Genomic DNA, 16,809 nt, shown 5'->3' on the forward strand with positions numbered 1-16,809 from the left:
TAATTATTTTATTAAATTAAATAATATATAATATACAAAAATATAAGTATCGGTACGGTAGGTAGTTGTGAAGCGGTGGTACGGTTATGTCAAGTTGTCAACTGTTTATCATTATATTTGATCTGTAATATATTTTATCTGTTTTATATGTTTGACAGCTTAAGTTTGTTAAAGTCGGAGGGAATTGTGTTTCTAATGTGATTTTCATATTTTTTCATTATTGTGGATCTTTAAATATATTCAAATAAAATGGCGTTGTACTGTGCAAGTAAGTATAAAGACTTTAGTGATACAAATACTGCTTTTTAATGTTAATAACGAAAGTACGTCAAAGACCGGTTTCTTTCAAACAGTGTTTTATTTCCAATTTTCCGTAGTGATTGTATATTTTAATGTATGAATCCTCATTTTATTTACCACTTCTTGTATCAAATTATCGCTATAATGGCTTACTTATTATTATATATTATACCTTTGTTTGCGTGGGTCAAACTAACCTATTTGCTTATTGCAGTATCTAACGAGGTCCCAGAAGTGCCTGTAGTGTCTCCATCATCGGGATCGGTGTTTGAGAAACGTATAATTGAAAAGTACATTATAGAAAATGGTGTCGACCCCATTAGTGGTAAAGAGCTACGAGTCGAGGACCTTATCGAAATTAAAAGTAAGTTTCAAAACTATGTCACCCATTATCTATTTATCATAGACGAATTATTATTTGAGAACTTGTAAATATTTATAAAATTATTTTGTTTCATTATATTTTCTAATATATACATTTATTTATTTAGGTAGGTTATAAATATATTTTAAAATTTTTGTTATATTTTATAGCACCAGCGATTGTCAAACCTAAGCCACCGAGTGCTACATCCATTCCAGCAACTCTTAAAAGCATGCAAGATGAGTGGGATGCACTTATGTTACATACATTCACACAAAGACAACAACTGCAGACTGCTCGTCAGGTACAATTCAGCTTACTAAAAATGTATACATTTTCACAAAATGTATACAAATTCAAATGCAATGGAATATAAACTCACTCCTTTTGGAAAGCATCCAAGTACCACCACTAAGCCATATGCTGTCGTCAAGCTATTTCATAATTCTGATGTACCTATTATAATTTATTTAGAATAATATTATAAATACCTGAATGTGACTTGTGCATGTTATCTAAAAGTTGCAGTCTCCACTGTACTACAGAATAAAGAGTTAGGACTGATTCTCTCCGCCTACTCTGCTTTATTTAAAAGACACTATAGAATAATAAACTACTATAGCTTCACACTGTATGTAGGCAAAGGGTTGCCTACCCCACTGTATCCTGGAAACAGATACATACAGTGAAACAGAGTACACTCTAGGTTCCATAACCTAGAGCGTACTCTGTTTCGCACTTTTAACCTAATTGCATGTTGAGTCTCAGAGCTCTATGTTGCACTTTGTCTTATTACCCATGCCTCAAAATTACTCTTCCACATGTGAATTCAATCCGCAACCATTGTGCTTACTACAGCCAATAATCTTCTAATATATGAATGCTTATATTGAATTGCATTTTGCTCTTTATGATATTCCAGGAACTAAGCCATGCTTTATATCAGCATGACGCAGCGTGTCGTGTGATAGCGCGTCTCACAAAGGAGGTGACTGCGGCCCGTGAAGCCCTCGCCACACTTAAGCCGCAAGCTGGTATTGTGGCTCCACAGCCTGCACATGCTGTAAGTTGTGGTTTTATTTTAGTACAGAGTATATTATTGTTAAACTATGTTTTTAATATTTACATTAAATAATAAACTTCATTATTGAGAGTAAAAATATATAGTACTAGTGTTTGTGTGTTTGGCTTTGCCCACATAGTCAATTGGCAGTATTTTACAATTTTTCTTACAACAACATACATGACATATTCTCAGAGCCTCAGGTACCTTTACCATTTCTATAGTAGATTATATTGAAAAGATTAATATGTTGTAATAAAGCCTTAATATAGCCTTCCTTGATATCCAACAAAAAAGGAAAAAAAATCAAGCCAGTACTTTTGGAGATTAATATGTTCAGCCAAACAAACTTCCACCTTTTAATATTAGGTATAGAGTGTAGATAGGCACAAAAATAATGGTAGTTTTGAAGAATAATCTAATTTAATTGAGTGACAGATTTTTATAGGTTTATGTTTGCATTTAACAAATATCCTTTTATACTATAATCTGTTTAAAACTATATCAAAAGGAATTTGTATACTCATTATATAAACTTATTTTTGTTTGGATAAAATTGAAATGGCTGTCAAAATATAACATAATAAAAAAAAAGATATTTAATCCATATTCAATGTTAATCTATTATAAATATTAAATTATCATAAACATTCCTAGGCTGAAGCTTCAGCTGCTGCTGGTGGAGTGACTCCAGTGGGCATGTCAGCAGAAGTTTTCTCCCATCTACAAGAAAGAGCAACTGCTCTCACTCAGGAACGTAAAAGAAGAGGTAGAACTGTACCCGAAGGGCTGGTTGCTCCTGATCAGATTAGGGCGTTCCTTACACTGGCTAGTCATCCAGTAAGTGTGACTGATAATCATTATTTAGTCTTGAAAACATTTGAAAAAACTTAAGCATATTATAGATAAGAAGACTGCCGCTGTATGAAAAAATCAGAATGCAATTTTTTTTCTTTTGTATATTCCATGTACAAACACCGATCTCTTGTGACTTGATTATAAGAAATAGATTATATTTTCTAATATTAATTATTTCCTTTTTTACAACCAGTTCATTATTTATATAGGTTGCTTGTAAGGGATTACTGGGCAACAAGACTGCTTTTCTATGTATATTATATACAAATTTTGTTTCTATGTTTTTAGTATTATTTGTATTTTTATAAGAAAAACGACTATTCTATTCTATACATTCCTCCTCACTTCAGGGTCTCCATTCAGCCAGCGTACCAGGTATCCTCGCCCTGGACATCAATCCATCTGACCACAGCCGTCTCCTCACCGGAGGCAATGACCGTAATGCAACGGTCTTCAACAAGGACACAGAACAAGTGGTCGCCATTTTGAAGGGACATTCTAAGAAAGTCACCCGAGTTATATACCATCCAGATGAAGATACAGTTATTACTGCGTCCCCTGATCATACTATAAGGGTTTGGAATGTGCCCACGTGAGTTTTGATTTCTTTGTTTTAGTTTCATGCTGTATTCCAAATATGGCAAGGTAGGCAGATAGACTATTAAGACACTGTACCCTACGCACCATCCAATTTTCGAAATATTACGTGTTGAACAACGGGACTCAAACCCGCGCTTTGTTCTCTTATTCAGGAAAGAAAAAAAACTCTTAAGTGAAAATTTAACCTTCACATATTTATTGCATTATATATAACAATCAGATACTATGCTGTTCACTATCACAACCATTTTATTCATATACATTTTTTTTACTTTTACCTGTTTCATTTATGATAATATTATCAGTTATTAGTATTATAAATGTGAAAGTTTATGAATATGGAATAGATATTTGTTCTTCTTTTACGCAAAGACTATTGAATGGATTTAGATGAAACTTTAGTGATATAGTTTATATAAAAAATCAGCTTCACGCTGTATTCCGCACACAGCAGGGTTGGCAGAGGGAACCTAGTATTAAGACAGGTTCACTCCATTCCCAACTTTCTGCCGAATTCTGGAGGCATTGTGTTCTGTTGAGTGGCAAAACTCAACGTCGCAGTTTTGCCTCGACACCAGAGCGAAGAAATGGAAATATAAACGTAAATAAATATTTCACTTCCTCGAGTGGGGGATCGAACCCACAACCGTCGCGTTACAGTCACACTCTTGTGTCGTTGCGCCACGACGGCCGCTATAGTTTACATGACTATCAGAATATCACATAGACTAACTACAATTTATGTAAAGATTTCATACAATTAGGCTACATACAATTTAGCTATAAGTTTAAATGGGCAAAGCCGCGAGATAGTCGCTAGTAAATAATATTTTTACAATAATTTTAGTTCCCAAACAACAGTGGTGCTACGGTCCCACGAGGGTCCAGTGACTGGACTCTCCCTTCACCCCACAGGAGACTATGTGCTGTCCACGTCGACTGACCAGCACTGGGCCTTCTCCGATATCAGGACTGGGGCGTTGCTTACTAAGGTACGTATATGGTGGTTTTTTATAACTTTGTCGTATTTTATATACAGCAGATAGAACCTACAGGCAGAAAGGCAGAAAGAACCTACTTTGTAGTATTTGTTACACTGTGTTAGGTAGAGCTCAATTACACATTTAAAGTGGGAAAAGTTAAAGATTAGTATAGAAATAGAAAATCATACAGTTACATCGTTTATTTTAACTGCAAAATACTTTATTTTTTTATTTCAAGAATATGGTGCAGGGGCACCAGCGTGAGACTGTAAATGCGACAAGTTGTGGGTTCAATTCTCACTCGAGAAAATGAAGTTTCATTTAAAATGTGACATACTTACTATTTTCATTTTCCTCGCTCTGGTACCCAAACAAAACGCGCCGTTGAGTTCCGCCACTAAACACGCAATGTCTCCAAAATTCAACGTAAATCGGCGAATGTAGTGTCTTGACATTAGGTTCTCTCTGCCTACCCTACTATCTGCGAGATACAGCATGAAGAAGAAAAAAATATGTTTTTTATGTGGCTTATATTATTGTGTTAAAGGTCAATTCTTTATTTCATAAATGTTTAATTACTCAAAAATAAATAAGATTACTGCTAATGTATAATAAATTAAATATTATACAAATTCTATAAAATTGTCTCATCCTCCAGGTCAGTGACGCATCAGGCGTCAGCCTAACAACAGCCCAATTCCATCCGGACGGCTTGATTTTCGGCACCGGCACAGAAGACTCCCAGGTCAAAATCTGGGACCTCAAGGAGCAGAGCAACGTAGCAAACTTCCCTGGCCATGTCGGCCCAGTCACTTCGATATCCTTCTCAGAAAACGGATATTACCTGGCGACAGCTGCTGAGGATTCCTGTGTGAAACTCTGGGATTTGAGGAAGCTGAAGAACTTCAAAACTATCCAATTAGATGAGGGTTATGCTATTAAGGAGTTGTGCTTTGACCAAAGCGGTACTTACTTGGCCATAGCCGGCACAGATGTTAGAGTGTACTTGTGTAGACAGTGGCAGGAGTTGAAGGTGTTCAATGATCACACTGCTTCGGCCACTGGCGTAAGGTTTGGTAAGAATGCTCAGTATATAGCATCGACTAGTATGGACCGTACGCTCAAATTGTACGGAATTGAGTGAGTTGAGTTATTTTTCAATATTGTAAATGTTGATTGACGCTGTTTTGGTAAGTATATGATTATTATTAATTTCTCTGTACGGTGTGATGTGATAAAATGCTGCATTAGATTTCGCCATTTAACAATGGACAGAAAGTTAAGAAAAGCTATAGGCGAGAAATGTGTGAAGCTAAAATGAGTATTTTTGTATTCAACATATAAATGGTTTTCACAAGAAATATACATTTCAAATTATATGCGATAAATCGAATAAACATAATTTCATTTAATTCAGTAGTTTGTAAGAGATTTCTTCAAATTTCACTATGAGTCCTTCAATGTATAGACTTATATTATTTTAAGTACTTTCATTATTGAGATATTTTGCTTCATTATAAAGGAATTGATATTTGTGTTATTATGATACAAATGTATGTTTTATGTCTTGGTTTTTTTCTTATGTTAAATAACTACAGACATGAGAAAATGATATATTTCTTTGCCTAGCTGCCTATAAAATGTTCACAATATCGTATCATTTCACAATAAATTTAATAATAGCAAAACAAATGATAAATGATTTTTTTAAATTCGTATTACATATAAAATAAAGTAATTTCATAAGCGTTTCGTCATTAATAAATGTCACCCTAATTTCTACATTTAAGATATAGTTTTTAAGAATCTAATATTTTTGTTGGAATTGAACCCAAAACAAATATGATAAATATAAAGGTAAAAGTTTTATGATTGTCATTATATATCCCTCTTTTTATTTAAATGTATATAAAAAAAAAGAATATCTTTATCTTGTTTTCATCAAATTTTACTTTTGGCTGATTCATTAGAAAAATAGAAAATAAAAATAAGATAAAAAAATTGTATGATTTATATAGAACAGTGTGTTAGTATGAAGTAATGTAAATCCTTATAGCATTTTAAATATGATACAAAACAATCTTTTTACTAGAAAAGTTTATTATCATTATTGCTTTATTTAATAAAAATGACATGAAAAATATATCTCCAAAGGGTTATGTGAATCATGAATATGTTTAATGGTGGATTTTAAGTTATCTATACTTATAATAAAATCGTAAGAGGGTCAGTGTCTGTACTTGGAAGATATTTAAAAAAAATGTTATTGGTAACCGTAATAGAATCCAAAACAATGATTGTGCGTTTGTTATCACTAATCTCAGAATCGACATAACCGATTTAGATGCGGTTTTCACTACTGTATTCTGGAAAGTTTACGAAAACATATAGGGTTTATTTTATTACAATTGGTTCATATCCGACTTAGGAGCTGGCCCAGGACTTATACTCGGTCTTTGACACATTGCCAATATGCATTTCATTCATGGAGAATGGTTATGTAACGCAAATGCTGCAGCTAGAATGTTTCGGAAAAGATACCAAAAAGCTGAACGTCATCCCGATTATCGTGTATTTCGATTTTTCTCTCTTGAACAAAGAAGTAATCCTGCAAGTGTCGTACCGTTTCGGAATCCAGATTATATGCGCCAACTTTTAAAGTTACTTGCAAAAACAGTGCAGTACATTTTTTTTATAGTACAGTCGGTTAAAGTTGGGTGTAGTAAATATTTTCAATTTTATGTTTGGCAAAAACACCACATTTTATTGAAAACTGATGCAGGTATGTTTAAATCTTAAACTGTAATTCACAGAAGGGTTACTCATGATTACATTACAGGAAAAAAAAATGAAGAAAGAGTAATATTTGTAGTCTTAGGACTTGAAAAATCATCACAGGGTGTCGGTTTTTCCGATATTTTTTAAAATCAATATAATATAAAAAATACTTGATAAAGATTTTTTTTTATATTTTTCTCATAACTGTCACGACTTGGTCTATCACCTGGTTTCGTTTTATCGTTGACTCCTGGGACACCCTGTATAAAAAAGTTATATCAATTTAAAGTCCCTTAGTTCGACAAATTTGCTAATTGCCGTAAGTTATTTTATACAACTGTTGTACTGAATTGACAGAATCTTTATTTTTCAATTTCTTTATTAATATTTCTATTTCAAGCGTTCGTAGCCCCGCACGGGCCCACTAGTTTTTAATATTTTATTCCACACTTAGATAAGAAAAACATTTTAGAAAAAGTATCTCTGCTACATAAGTTTTTTATGTTTTCTATAACAAACTTTCAATTTGTTTATTTTTTGTTATTCCCTTTCTTTAACTGCAATTAATATTTCATTGTTTAGCATAACAATAATTGAGCCTTGAATAATAAAGTAATTAAGTAATTGAAAATATACTATATATTTAATTAATTTAATTGTAAAATACTTAACACAGGAAAAATACACCTTTTTTAAACATTCACTGACTTTACACCACAAAACTCACGATTGTTATAACTAATATATATTAAAAATAAATTATTATCCATTATTCGCAAAAGAGTGTACTCAATTTTATTTACTTATAAAAAAACTTTTTGATTTTAGAACCATATTACCTTGAATTTAATGTGACTAGTAATAAAGTGAGCGATGAGTCGAGATCACATTGTTTTATTTATTGCCTTTGTTATTTTATAATGTTAGAGAAGAGCGGCAATTTGTTCTGTATTTGATGTATTATTCAAATATGTAATTATAATGTCGAGAGGTCGTGGAGCGGGGGCAGGAATAACGTGTCACTCAGGGGAAATGTAAAAACTTTCATTTTCTGACTATGATTTTTTCTGCATGCATTGCCTCGGAGAATTATGTGCTAGATATAGTGTGAAACTAGAAAATATTATTAAATTATAAAAATAGATTTCTAACTTCAAATTCATTTTTGTATAAAGTTAAATTTTTTGTACTTCAAATTCATACTGGATGCATACAATACATAACTAACATAATATAGTCAAAGAGCACCTAGTGTTGTGACACTATCCTGTAGGAGAAATGATATTAATTAATTGCGAGTGACACTGTCCTACTATTCCATCGGAGCCTGAAATTTTGAATATTATACTAATATATTTAAAATAAGCCAATCACAATAGCCTTTTATTTTATAGTAAAGTAATAAATCAAATAATATTAGGTTTATATAGTAAATAATAGTAAAAAAATGATAGCATTGTTTATTTTTTAATAATTTACATTAAACAGTTGAAAGTTATATACACTTATCTTACAGGAATATTAAAATAAACTCTACCGATAAACAAAATATATTTTTTCTGCCCCGACAGTTAATCCTGGCCTTAAACCAAAGTCATAAGTAACTTAAAATTTGCTTTCACCAGGAATCAAACCCGTTAAACTTCGAAAGGAAAGACCAGACAACTGTGTCAATCAATAAACATACATTATGTCTTCAAATCAGTCTGACATACTCTATTTAGAAAACTTATTTTTTGGAATTAATAAAAATCACAAAGTCAACACGAAAAATGGCCAATATTACTTACTTTAAATGATGATCATAAAAATGATTTTACATTTTTACATAAAAATATTTATATCACTATACAGTTGACCAAAATTGTAAATATATTCTATTAAATGAATTGAACTCACAACTACAAACTGCAGAAAGTCTGTACTGTCTCAATAGTAATTATAATAATATTAATTATTAATGTTATAATTTCTACAAAGAAATTAGGTGCATTGCGTTGAAAATAGTCTAAAAAATTATAGAACTTACTAAAAATAGTATTTTTTTTCATTCAAATTTACCAAAATAAAAAGCATTTTATATGACTGTCAATATAATATCATGGTGATTGAATTTAAAGAACTTTACACATTTTCGAGCCCAGTACGGCTGGTCCCCGCGGGAGACCTAGACCAACACCCTCTAAAAGATCCAAAGTGTACAACATTGCAACACTAAATACATGAACCCTCAAAACACATGGAAGCTTACTGGAATTAGAAAACACCTTGGAAAAGGTGAAGTTTGACATACTAGGCATAAGTGAAATGAGAAGACTTAAAGAGAAAATTAAGGAGTATACAGAACATGGAAAGATGTTTGAGGGGGCCAATAGGCACAACCAGATAAGAGATCTATTATAGTGTGCAACAGAGTTAGAACATAGGAAAATTGTTATCTTATTTTGAAATATAAGGCTATATTATTATCATTACATTTTCGAGCACATTTCTAATTTAAACAAAACTACCATTCCCAATTCATCAAATAAAATAAAATTTAGACAGAATATTATAATTATCACGTATTATATGCGAATTTAAATGCTCTTTCTAGGTTTAGTTGCTAAAGACGGTATTTACAAAGCTGAAGGTTGTGGATCCGAATCCCATTTCAGGTAAAAATATAAAGTAATATATAATGTATGTAAATACAAAAAAATGTTACCTATTTAGTAACAAGTTATTACAATATTGATAGCCACTTGTTTTATATATTTTTTACAATAGCACTTTAACGATTCAATTTCGAAGTTAAAATTACTTGTGACTGTCACAGGTTCAAAAAATAAAGGCAACTAAAATAAGGATTTTAACGCAAATTTACAAATGCTACACATATTATATAATAAAAAATGCACACATAATAAGTGCACTTAACACATTTAATTTTAGAAGCCAAGTTTTACATGAGCTTTGTACAAATATTCTTCAGGGGAACAAATGTATGAATGTTGACTCTATGTTAAGATATCTAATACTAAAATAATTTTTGCTCAAATTCCTTTTAAAAATTGATATGACATTGCTTGTGAGACATACAGGGATCGTCATTCCCTAAGGCTTGGTAAGTAAAAGAATGTAATTAATACATAATGAAAAAATTTAAAAAACCAAATAAATCATAAGTAAACCATAAGTAACAAAAGCAGTTAATTTTATTTTGTTGTTACATTGTGTAGAAAATTATCAAATACTATTTATTATATTTAATTTTATTAAGTAAAGAACAAAGTGAGTTACAACCAAGTTGGCTTCCTTATCACACAGAAATGCTTTATCTGCTAACACATAATTGTTGGGCACTTTATGCTTGAGAATAAAATATTTAAATAATAATATATATACTTAAGTAGGTGTGTTTAGGCCTGAGAAAGTTGCCATTCGCAGCCAGGGTTGATTAAATTGTCCATGTCAGGCAAAAATGAGCCAGATGACAAATAAAATGGCCACCCACAAGAAGATTTTTGATAGAAACTGCTCCTCTTCATACTGGGCGGTGCCGCGGGGTGCTGAAATTATATACAAAAAAAATTAGTTGTAGGTATACTAGAATATCGCGCGCAAGCCGTCTTTTGAATAGCTGACTCGCGTGGCAGAGCGCCTCGCCGCGCGTTCTTGTGAACTTAGGGTAAAACTGAAGTGGTTCACAGGATACACGCTATAAAAAAAAGTGAGGGAACTTCTCACTTTCCTCCAAATTCTGGAGGCAATGGGCGTTGAGTGGCGGAACTAAACGCCGCGCCTTTGCCTCGACACCAGAGCGAAGAAATGAAAATATTAAATATTTCATTTCTCGAGTTGGATTCGACCCACACGTCGGGTTTGCAGTCACAAGCCTGCGCCACGACTGACCTCACGAAGAATACTATAATTACAGATGAAATAACATATTGTATACAATTGTTGCAGAGTAATTACTATACATAAAAAAATAATCACGGAATTAATTGCTTTCCCATAAAATATAAACGATATGTAGACAAAGCATAATATTATTAACATAAACACATTGTTTTCACGAAGGAAACCACGCTAGATATTCGAAATGCCGACATTATGATTTATATTTGGAAGATTAAATGTATATTGTGTTAATGTAAATGTATGTACATTTGAAATTAACTTTATTTTATATAAAATTTGCATATTTTGGAGTCTTTAACCCTAGATTAGTAACCTTATTTTTCGACTATTATTACGAACCTTCGTCGATTCGACTACGGTATTTAATAAAGGGTGTAATGCGGTATAGGCCTAGTCTTGATTTTATTGTCGATGATGTATGGGACAGCTGATTAATTTTCGATATTTAGATATCCTCAAAAAAATTTCGTTTTGTATAATTTACTACAACATAAAGATGATCAGATATTTTAATTATCGTATAGGTAAATGTGATTTGCTAAGCGTGGGGTAAAACAACATAACAGGATAACACTGATCGAACGTTCTCTAAGCATACGTATACTGCGCAAGGTTACGCGAGTACTTCCCATTATCAATAACATGTTCGCCAGACTATATCTAAAGTATGAAAGCAGTACGATCGCGCGCGCAATAGTTAACCCGTTTCTTAAATTGGAGTTTTCAGCTGTTGCCGCTGTCATGACACTATTGTATTATGTACTATAGCTATTCCAAACACTACGTTACTTATTATTTTTTTTTTAAATTATAATCTTATAAATATGTAAATAAATTCTAGTAATTAATATAAAATTATACTTTTTTTGTATCTGCGATAAATTTATAATATAAACATGGTTTACACACGTGACCGCTGACTACTGCAGTATTCGAAACGTCGGGTTAAATTTAAAATTGTTAAGACATTCCGTTTCCCACTTTCTGCCGTATTTTCGAGGCATTACGTGTTGAGTAGCGGAACTCAACACCGTGCTTTGCTTTGTTATCAAAGCTAAGAAATGATGACTCTCAACCGTCGCGTTTAATCACATACTTTGCCACTGCACCACGACGGTCTCTATTATTTATATTTTCAAAATAAATATCTTACCAGCACTAGGCCTAGGATCACCAAAATTGAATGTGGAAGTGAACACGCCAAAGGGGAAAGCGCCTATACCGAACGACATGTGGAATCCTTCACCAAAACCAAAACCGGGGAACCCGCTGTTCGACTCGGGTTCCGTGCGCTGGCCTGCTGGTCTTGGTGGTACCTGAAATGAGTGAGCTGTTTTATCAAGATATCTTGAACAAATTATTAAAGTATTTTAATTTATAGCTATATCGTCGTACAAAATACGAATAGTATTTATCAGGTAGGAATATCTACAGCTTCACGTTGTATTCCGAATCTAGTGTTAAGACACTCCGCCATATTTTCAAGATATTGCGTGCCGCGTTTGTAGATATTAAATTTTATACAATAGATCTAATAATATAATCATAAGATAAATTTCAAAGTAGGGTAACGTTTGTTGAAATGGAATAGTAAAAGAAAAGAAAGAGGAAGAAAAAAAAGAACCAAATACAAGATCAGCCAAGCAATTTACAGCATATAATTTAAGGCAAAGTAAATAAAATAGTAATCATATTTTATACCAGGAAATGGGTAAATGCAATTATTATCAGAAATACCTAACAAGCCAGATAAGAAACGTCACGGCGCTATCTCTTAGTACGTGAGAAACATTTCATTATAGCGTTAGTTTGTAACATTCTATTATTATTATTACTAGTGACCTTACGATGAATAGAAAGTTGAAACCTTCTGCACTATGCTAAATTAATAACAAGTTTAAACTTTGCCCCTCTTTTTAGGATCCCGTACCCAAAGGATAAAACGGTATCCTATTACTTAGTCTTTCTAATAGGGTCTAAGGGTCTCTAGGGCTGTCTATCCGTTCGTCGGTCCACCTGTGTGTTAAACAGTTGAAATTTTCATATATTTCTGTTGCCACTATAACAAAAAAAATAAAAGAAATATTTAAGGGACCTTTTACGCTTGTTTTTATAGATAATGGTATGGAAGCCTCCGTGCGCACGTCCGACTTGCACGCCGTCTAACTACTAACTCTCCTAACACATGTGAGTATAAAAACTGTAAAAGATATTCTAGATATCCTAGCTCAGTCCAAGCTAAACAAAATTCTGATAAATATACATAAAATCTCAGTTTATCTCAATATATATATATCATCAAATCTCAATCTCATCTTTATGCTGAATACCACAAATAGCAGGGTATGGAAATGGCCAGGTTCCTTCAACCTCGCCATCTCGATGTTTGAATTATCTAAGAACAATATTATGATTTGTTATTCATTAGTATGCTATGCGTGGATATATTTCCATTTCTTTGCTTTGGTTCCGCCACTCAACACGCAATACCTAAATTCGGTGGAAATTGGGGAATGGAGTGTCTTAACACTAGGTTATCTCTGCCTACCCTACTATGTGCAGGATACAGCATGAAGCTGATTATATAAATTGATTTGATTATTAAAATTCATTCTATTATCATAACAATATGTGAGATTCTGCAACTGTTTATAACAATATACACAGCAATAGTAGTTACTTCAAATTTGGCATATATATTCCTTGGAGAATGTAGTGGAGCAATAAGAATTCCTTAAAATTCTTACAGGATGCACAAACCATATTAAACTATAGCTAGTAAAAGTATGTCTTATGAATTCATTACAACAGATGCTATTAAGTATGTTTATTATTAGATTATTTCGTTTTTTTTTTCAGATTTGTATACTTATACTGTTCACTGTATACTTCCACAAATAGCAGGGTTAAAAGACAACATAAAAAGATACTCCTTTTCCACTTACCTATTAGACTATAAATATGATAGCAGATCTAGTCACAGACATTTTTAAAAGACACTTTTGATACTTATGAAATATTTATAAAAATAATACAGAATTGATTGACATTGGATATTTTTTAAGATAAAGTAAAATTATTATAGTAAAATCTTTTTAAACACTACAATTAAATTTGATCACAGTTATATTAAATTAATTTTAAAATTGTATTTGATATAATCAACTTCACACTATGCCACAATGGCCTAAAACTAAGAGACTAAGAGAGAAGAAATGTGACAATGATTGTGGTGTTAATCTATACTTGGGGACGAAATTATAATAAATAAAAAGGCATGAAGATGCTGTCTCAGATAGGTTTTGTTTTGCTTTTTATTTTTAAGGAAACATTCATAGGGAAAACAACATGTATAATATTGCCAATTATAAGATAACCAGCCAAGCATTTAAATAAGCTTACCTTATTCCTAGGGTCTTCTTGTTTAGTATTTCCTCTACCATATAATGGAATAACTTTTTCCTTACTAATAGCAGCTTTACAAACTGGACATGATTGACGATTTGGTCTGGTTTCCAACCACTGATGAAGACATGGCCAGCTACAATAGAATTTAGCTTTATAATTAAACTTGTTTTTACGAAATTACTTAAGCTGTTTAAACATACATGTATATTTATGGGCTCATTGTATAATGGCCATATGCATATAAATTAAACCAATAGTACATTTATGGTTGTTTGTAATTTGTAATTAGGTAAAGAACTTACCAGAAAAGATGTCCGCACATACTAACAACTGCATCTCGCGCTGTATCAAGGCAAATATTGCATTCAAGCATACGTTCGTCGCGCCTCTCCTCTTCACCACCAGCATCACCGCCGGGAGCCGAGGCGCTCGCCTTCGCTTCCGTCGTTTCTGCCATACTACTACTAATTGTTTTACTTTTTTTGTAATATTACGTCACAAAAAACATATATTTTTACAATACCCTTATTGAATTCACAATTTAGTTTATTCTCACAATACATTCGTATTAATATGGACTAAAATCGTTTTTCTTATAAAACTTCACAACATTAGGCAAAAATAATTTATTAATGGATGAATTGATTTATTGTAATAAGAAATGCGCAAAACAATTACAATTCTCCCCAACCCCAATTTGACTGATAATCTGTCAAATATAATTTCACCATTCTATCATACCATAGATTGTAGAAAAATGTCAAATCATTAAAAAAGCCACGTAAGTCACGTAGGAATGAAAAATGATAATAAAAACTAATTTAAAAGTCAATATATATATTATTTATTATTTGCCAGGTATTATTTTTGAGTACAGTTTATTTTAAGAATTATAAGAGAATCTTATTTTTGTATTTCAGATATTTGATAATTAGTGTACCTTGAAGGGAACTATTATTTATATTTATAGTTTATTTATTATGTGTCATTTATATATTTCAATATTGTAATTTATTTATTTATTATTTATATACGTGCATTAATACTATATATATTATTATTTAATAGAATTTATATATTTTATACTAAGTATTCGTACTCAGTAAAGCGCTCGCTGCCTTCGACTGAACCTGTGAGGAGTCGTACTCGTAACATTTACTCCGACCCCCTTATCGCCGGCATATTTTAATTATAACCCTACGTTCACAAGGCCGCTCGGCGACGCGCGGTAGGCCAGGCGCGCGGCTTGTGATTGTAACAAATCAATGTTGTTGTTTACAGGACCGCGAGGCACCGCGCGTGATCGTGCGCTTCGCCGTATACGGCGCGCAAAATGTTGTACTGCTGTGAAATTATTCTCTCAGCCCCCCACGGAGGGAGAGGGGAGACGGTTCCAGGGCTGAGCCCTCAGACCGTGGTGGTCTTTCTCCGCCCATGGCTATGGGCGCGTCGTTGGGATGGGCCAAGGCCCTGTAGTTGTGTCCATAGGGACTGGGGGAAAGTGGAGCGGCAGAGGAGGAGCTATATGCTGCTCAAGCGGTCAGCCCAGCCGGGTGAGACCCCTGGTAACCCAGAGGAGGCCCAGCTTAGGCGACCAGCGACTGAAGCTGCAGCTCAGGAATCGGAAGGGGGTCGGATATGTTGTACCGCGGGTCGCCGCGCGGCGACGCGCAGTGCTAAATCTACTATATACTATAAAATCTAATATACCTGTTCAGTAGACCCGCGTGGTTTAAGTCGGACAGACGCACTGAGCTACGATAATGGAGGATGAGGCATCTATTTAATTGACGAAATTGTACCTTAATGTTACTATCAGTCTTTTAGTGAAAAGCAACATCTTACATGACTTTTCAACGCAAGCATAAAAAAGTCAAAGGATGCAATGTACATCCTGAAGTACTTAAAAAATCGACCTTCGTGTAGTCTTAGTGTAGAATATAAAGACACAAGCAGGCTTAAGAGAGTCTTTGACTCAAAATAGGGTGAATCCAGTATCGTCTTTGCTTTCGATGACGACGTCCTAGTTTGCGATACAAAACTCACAAGCAAATGGTCTCCTCCATGTTCATTCTCAATGAATGTACACACTAGAATGCCGCACGCCAGCCGCCGTCATGTGAACAGGAGACCCGCGTCGCACCGCGCTTCGCCGCGCGGCCGTATGAACGTAGGTTACAGAAGTGTAGACTTTTTATTTTCACCATCAACTCTACATACCTTAATAATAAGAGAACGGTTGCATCATTAAAATAATATATTATTTATATCAATAAAATAATTACAAAAAACGAATCGTATTGTAATTTTTTACTTTTACTAATAAACAATATGCACTATGAGTATTTTTGTAAAGAGCAGACATAAATTGCATAAAATTTTAGTGTACAATATACAATAATTAATTACAGTGCGTAAAATTATAATGCTTCATGAGGTGATCCTTATGTTGTTAGACCTAACTTATTCAGTTCAGTTCAGTTCTTAATTTATGGCGTCGACCTAACTTGTTGTTTTTAGTTTTATTTATTCTGTCAACAATGATAACT

General features: G+C 33.1%; 3 protein-coding genes across 10 annotated transcripts; 2 read left to right on the forward strand and 1 right to left on the reverse strand.

The window, feature by feature from the left end:
* The first annotated feature begins 111 nt into the window (after positions 1-111).
* Positions 112-6,587, forward strand: Prp19 (pre-mRNA processing factor 19). Its single transcript, XM_085205070.1, has 8 exons — positions 112-268; positions 515-664; positions 835-968; positions 1,587-1,727; positions 2,385-2,567; positions 2,936-3,177; positions 4,033-4,177; positions 4,827-6,587. The coding sequence occupies exons 1-8, from the start codon at positions 250-252 to the stop codon at positions 5,310-5,312; spliced, it is 1,500 nt and encodes a 499-aa protein (XP_085061196.1). The 5' UTR covers positions 112-249; the 3' UTR covers positions 5,313-6,587.
* A 1,805-nt stretch (positions 6,588-8,392) lies between these two features.
* On the reverse strand, positions 8,393-14,717 carry LOC146527973 (E3 ubiquitin-protein ligase RNF185-like). The gene is made up of 4 exons (XM_085205071.1): positions 14,563-14,717; positions 14,255-14,393; positions 12,006-12,168; positions 8,393-10,497 (listed from the first exon to the last, which is right to left on the reverse strand). Exons 1-4 carry the CDS (start codon positions 14,715-14,717, stop codon positions 10,400-10,402), a joined length of 555 nt encoding a protein of 184 aa, XP_085061197.1. The 3' UTR covers positions 8,393-10,399.
* On the forward strand, positions 12,167-16,697 carry LOC146527974 (uncharacterized). Of its 8 annotated transcripts, none has more exons than XR_014879196.1 (3): positions 12,224-12,870; positions 12,969-13,039; positions 13,712-14,394. XR_014879196.1 is itself a non-coding variant. In XM_085205072.1 (3 exons), exon 3 carries the CDS (start codon positions 15,594-15,596, stop codon positions 15,963-15,965), a length of 372 nt encoding a protein of 123 aa, XP_085061198.1. In that variant the 5' UTR covers positions 12,235-12,797; positions 12,969-13,039; positions 15,542-15,593; the 3' UTR covers positions 15,966-16,697. The 8 variants fall into 8 exon arrangements, 2 of the variants coding, with proteins under 2 accessions (XP_085061198.1, XP_085061199.1); XM_085205072.1 differs by lacking the exon at positions 13,712-14,394 and adding an exon at positions 15,542-16,697 and having other exon boundaries at positions 12,235-12,797; XM_085205073.1 differs by lacking the exon at positions 13,712-14,394 and adding an exon at positions 15,542-16,697 and having other exon boundaries at positions 12,235-12,655.
* Positions 16,698-16,809: the final 112 nt, after the last annotated feature.

Source organism: Heliconius melpomene, chromosome 20 (assembly GCF_056956725.1).
Source record: "Heliconius melpomene rosina isolate 202511_hmr_F chromosome 20, ASM5695672v1, whole genome shotgun sequence".
Lineage (NCBI taxonomy): Eukaryota > Metazoa > Arthropoda > Insecta > Lepidoptera > Nymphalidae > Heliconius > Heliconius melpomene.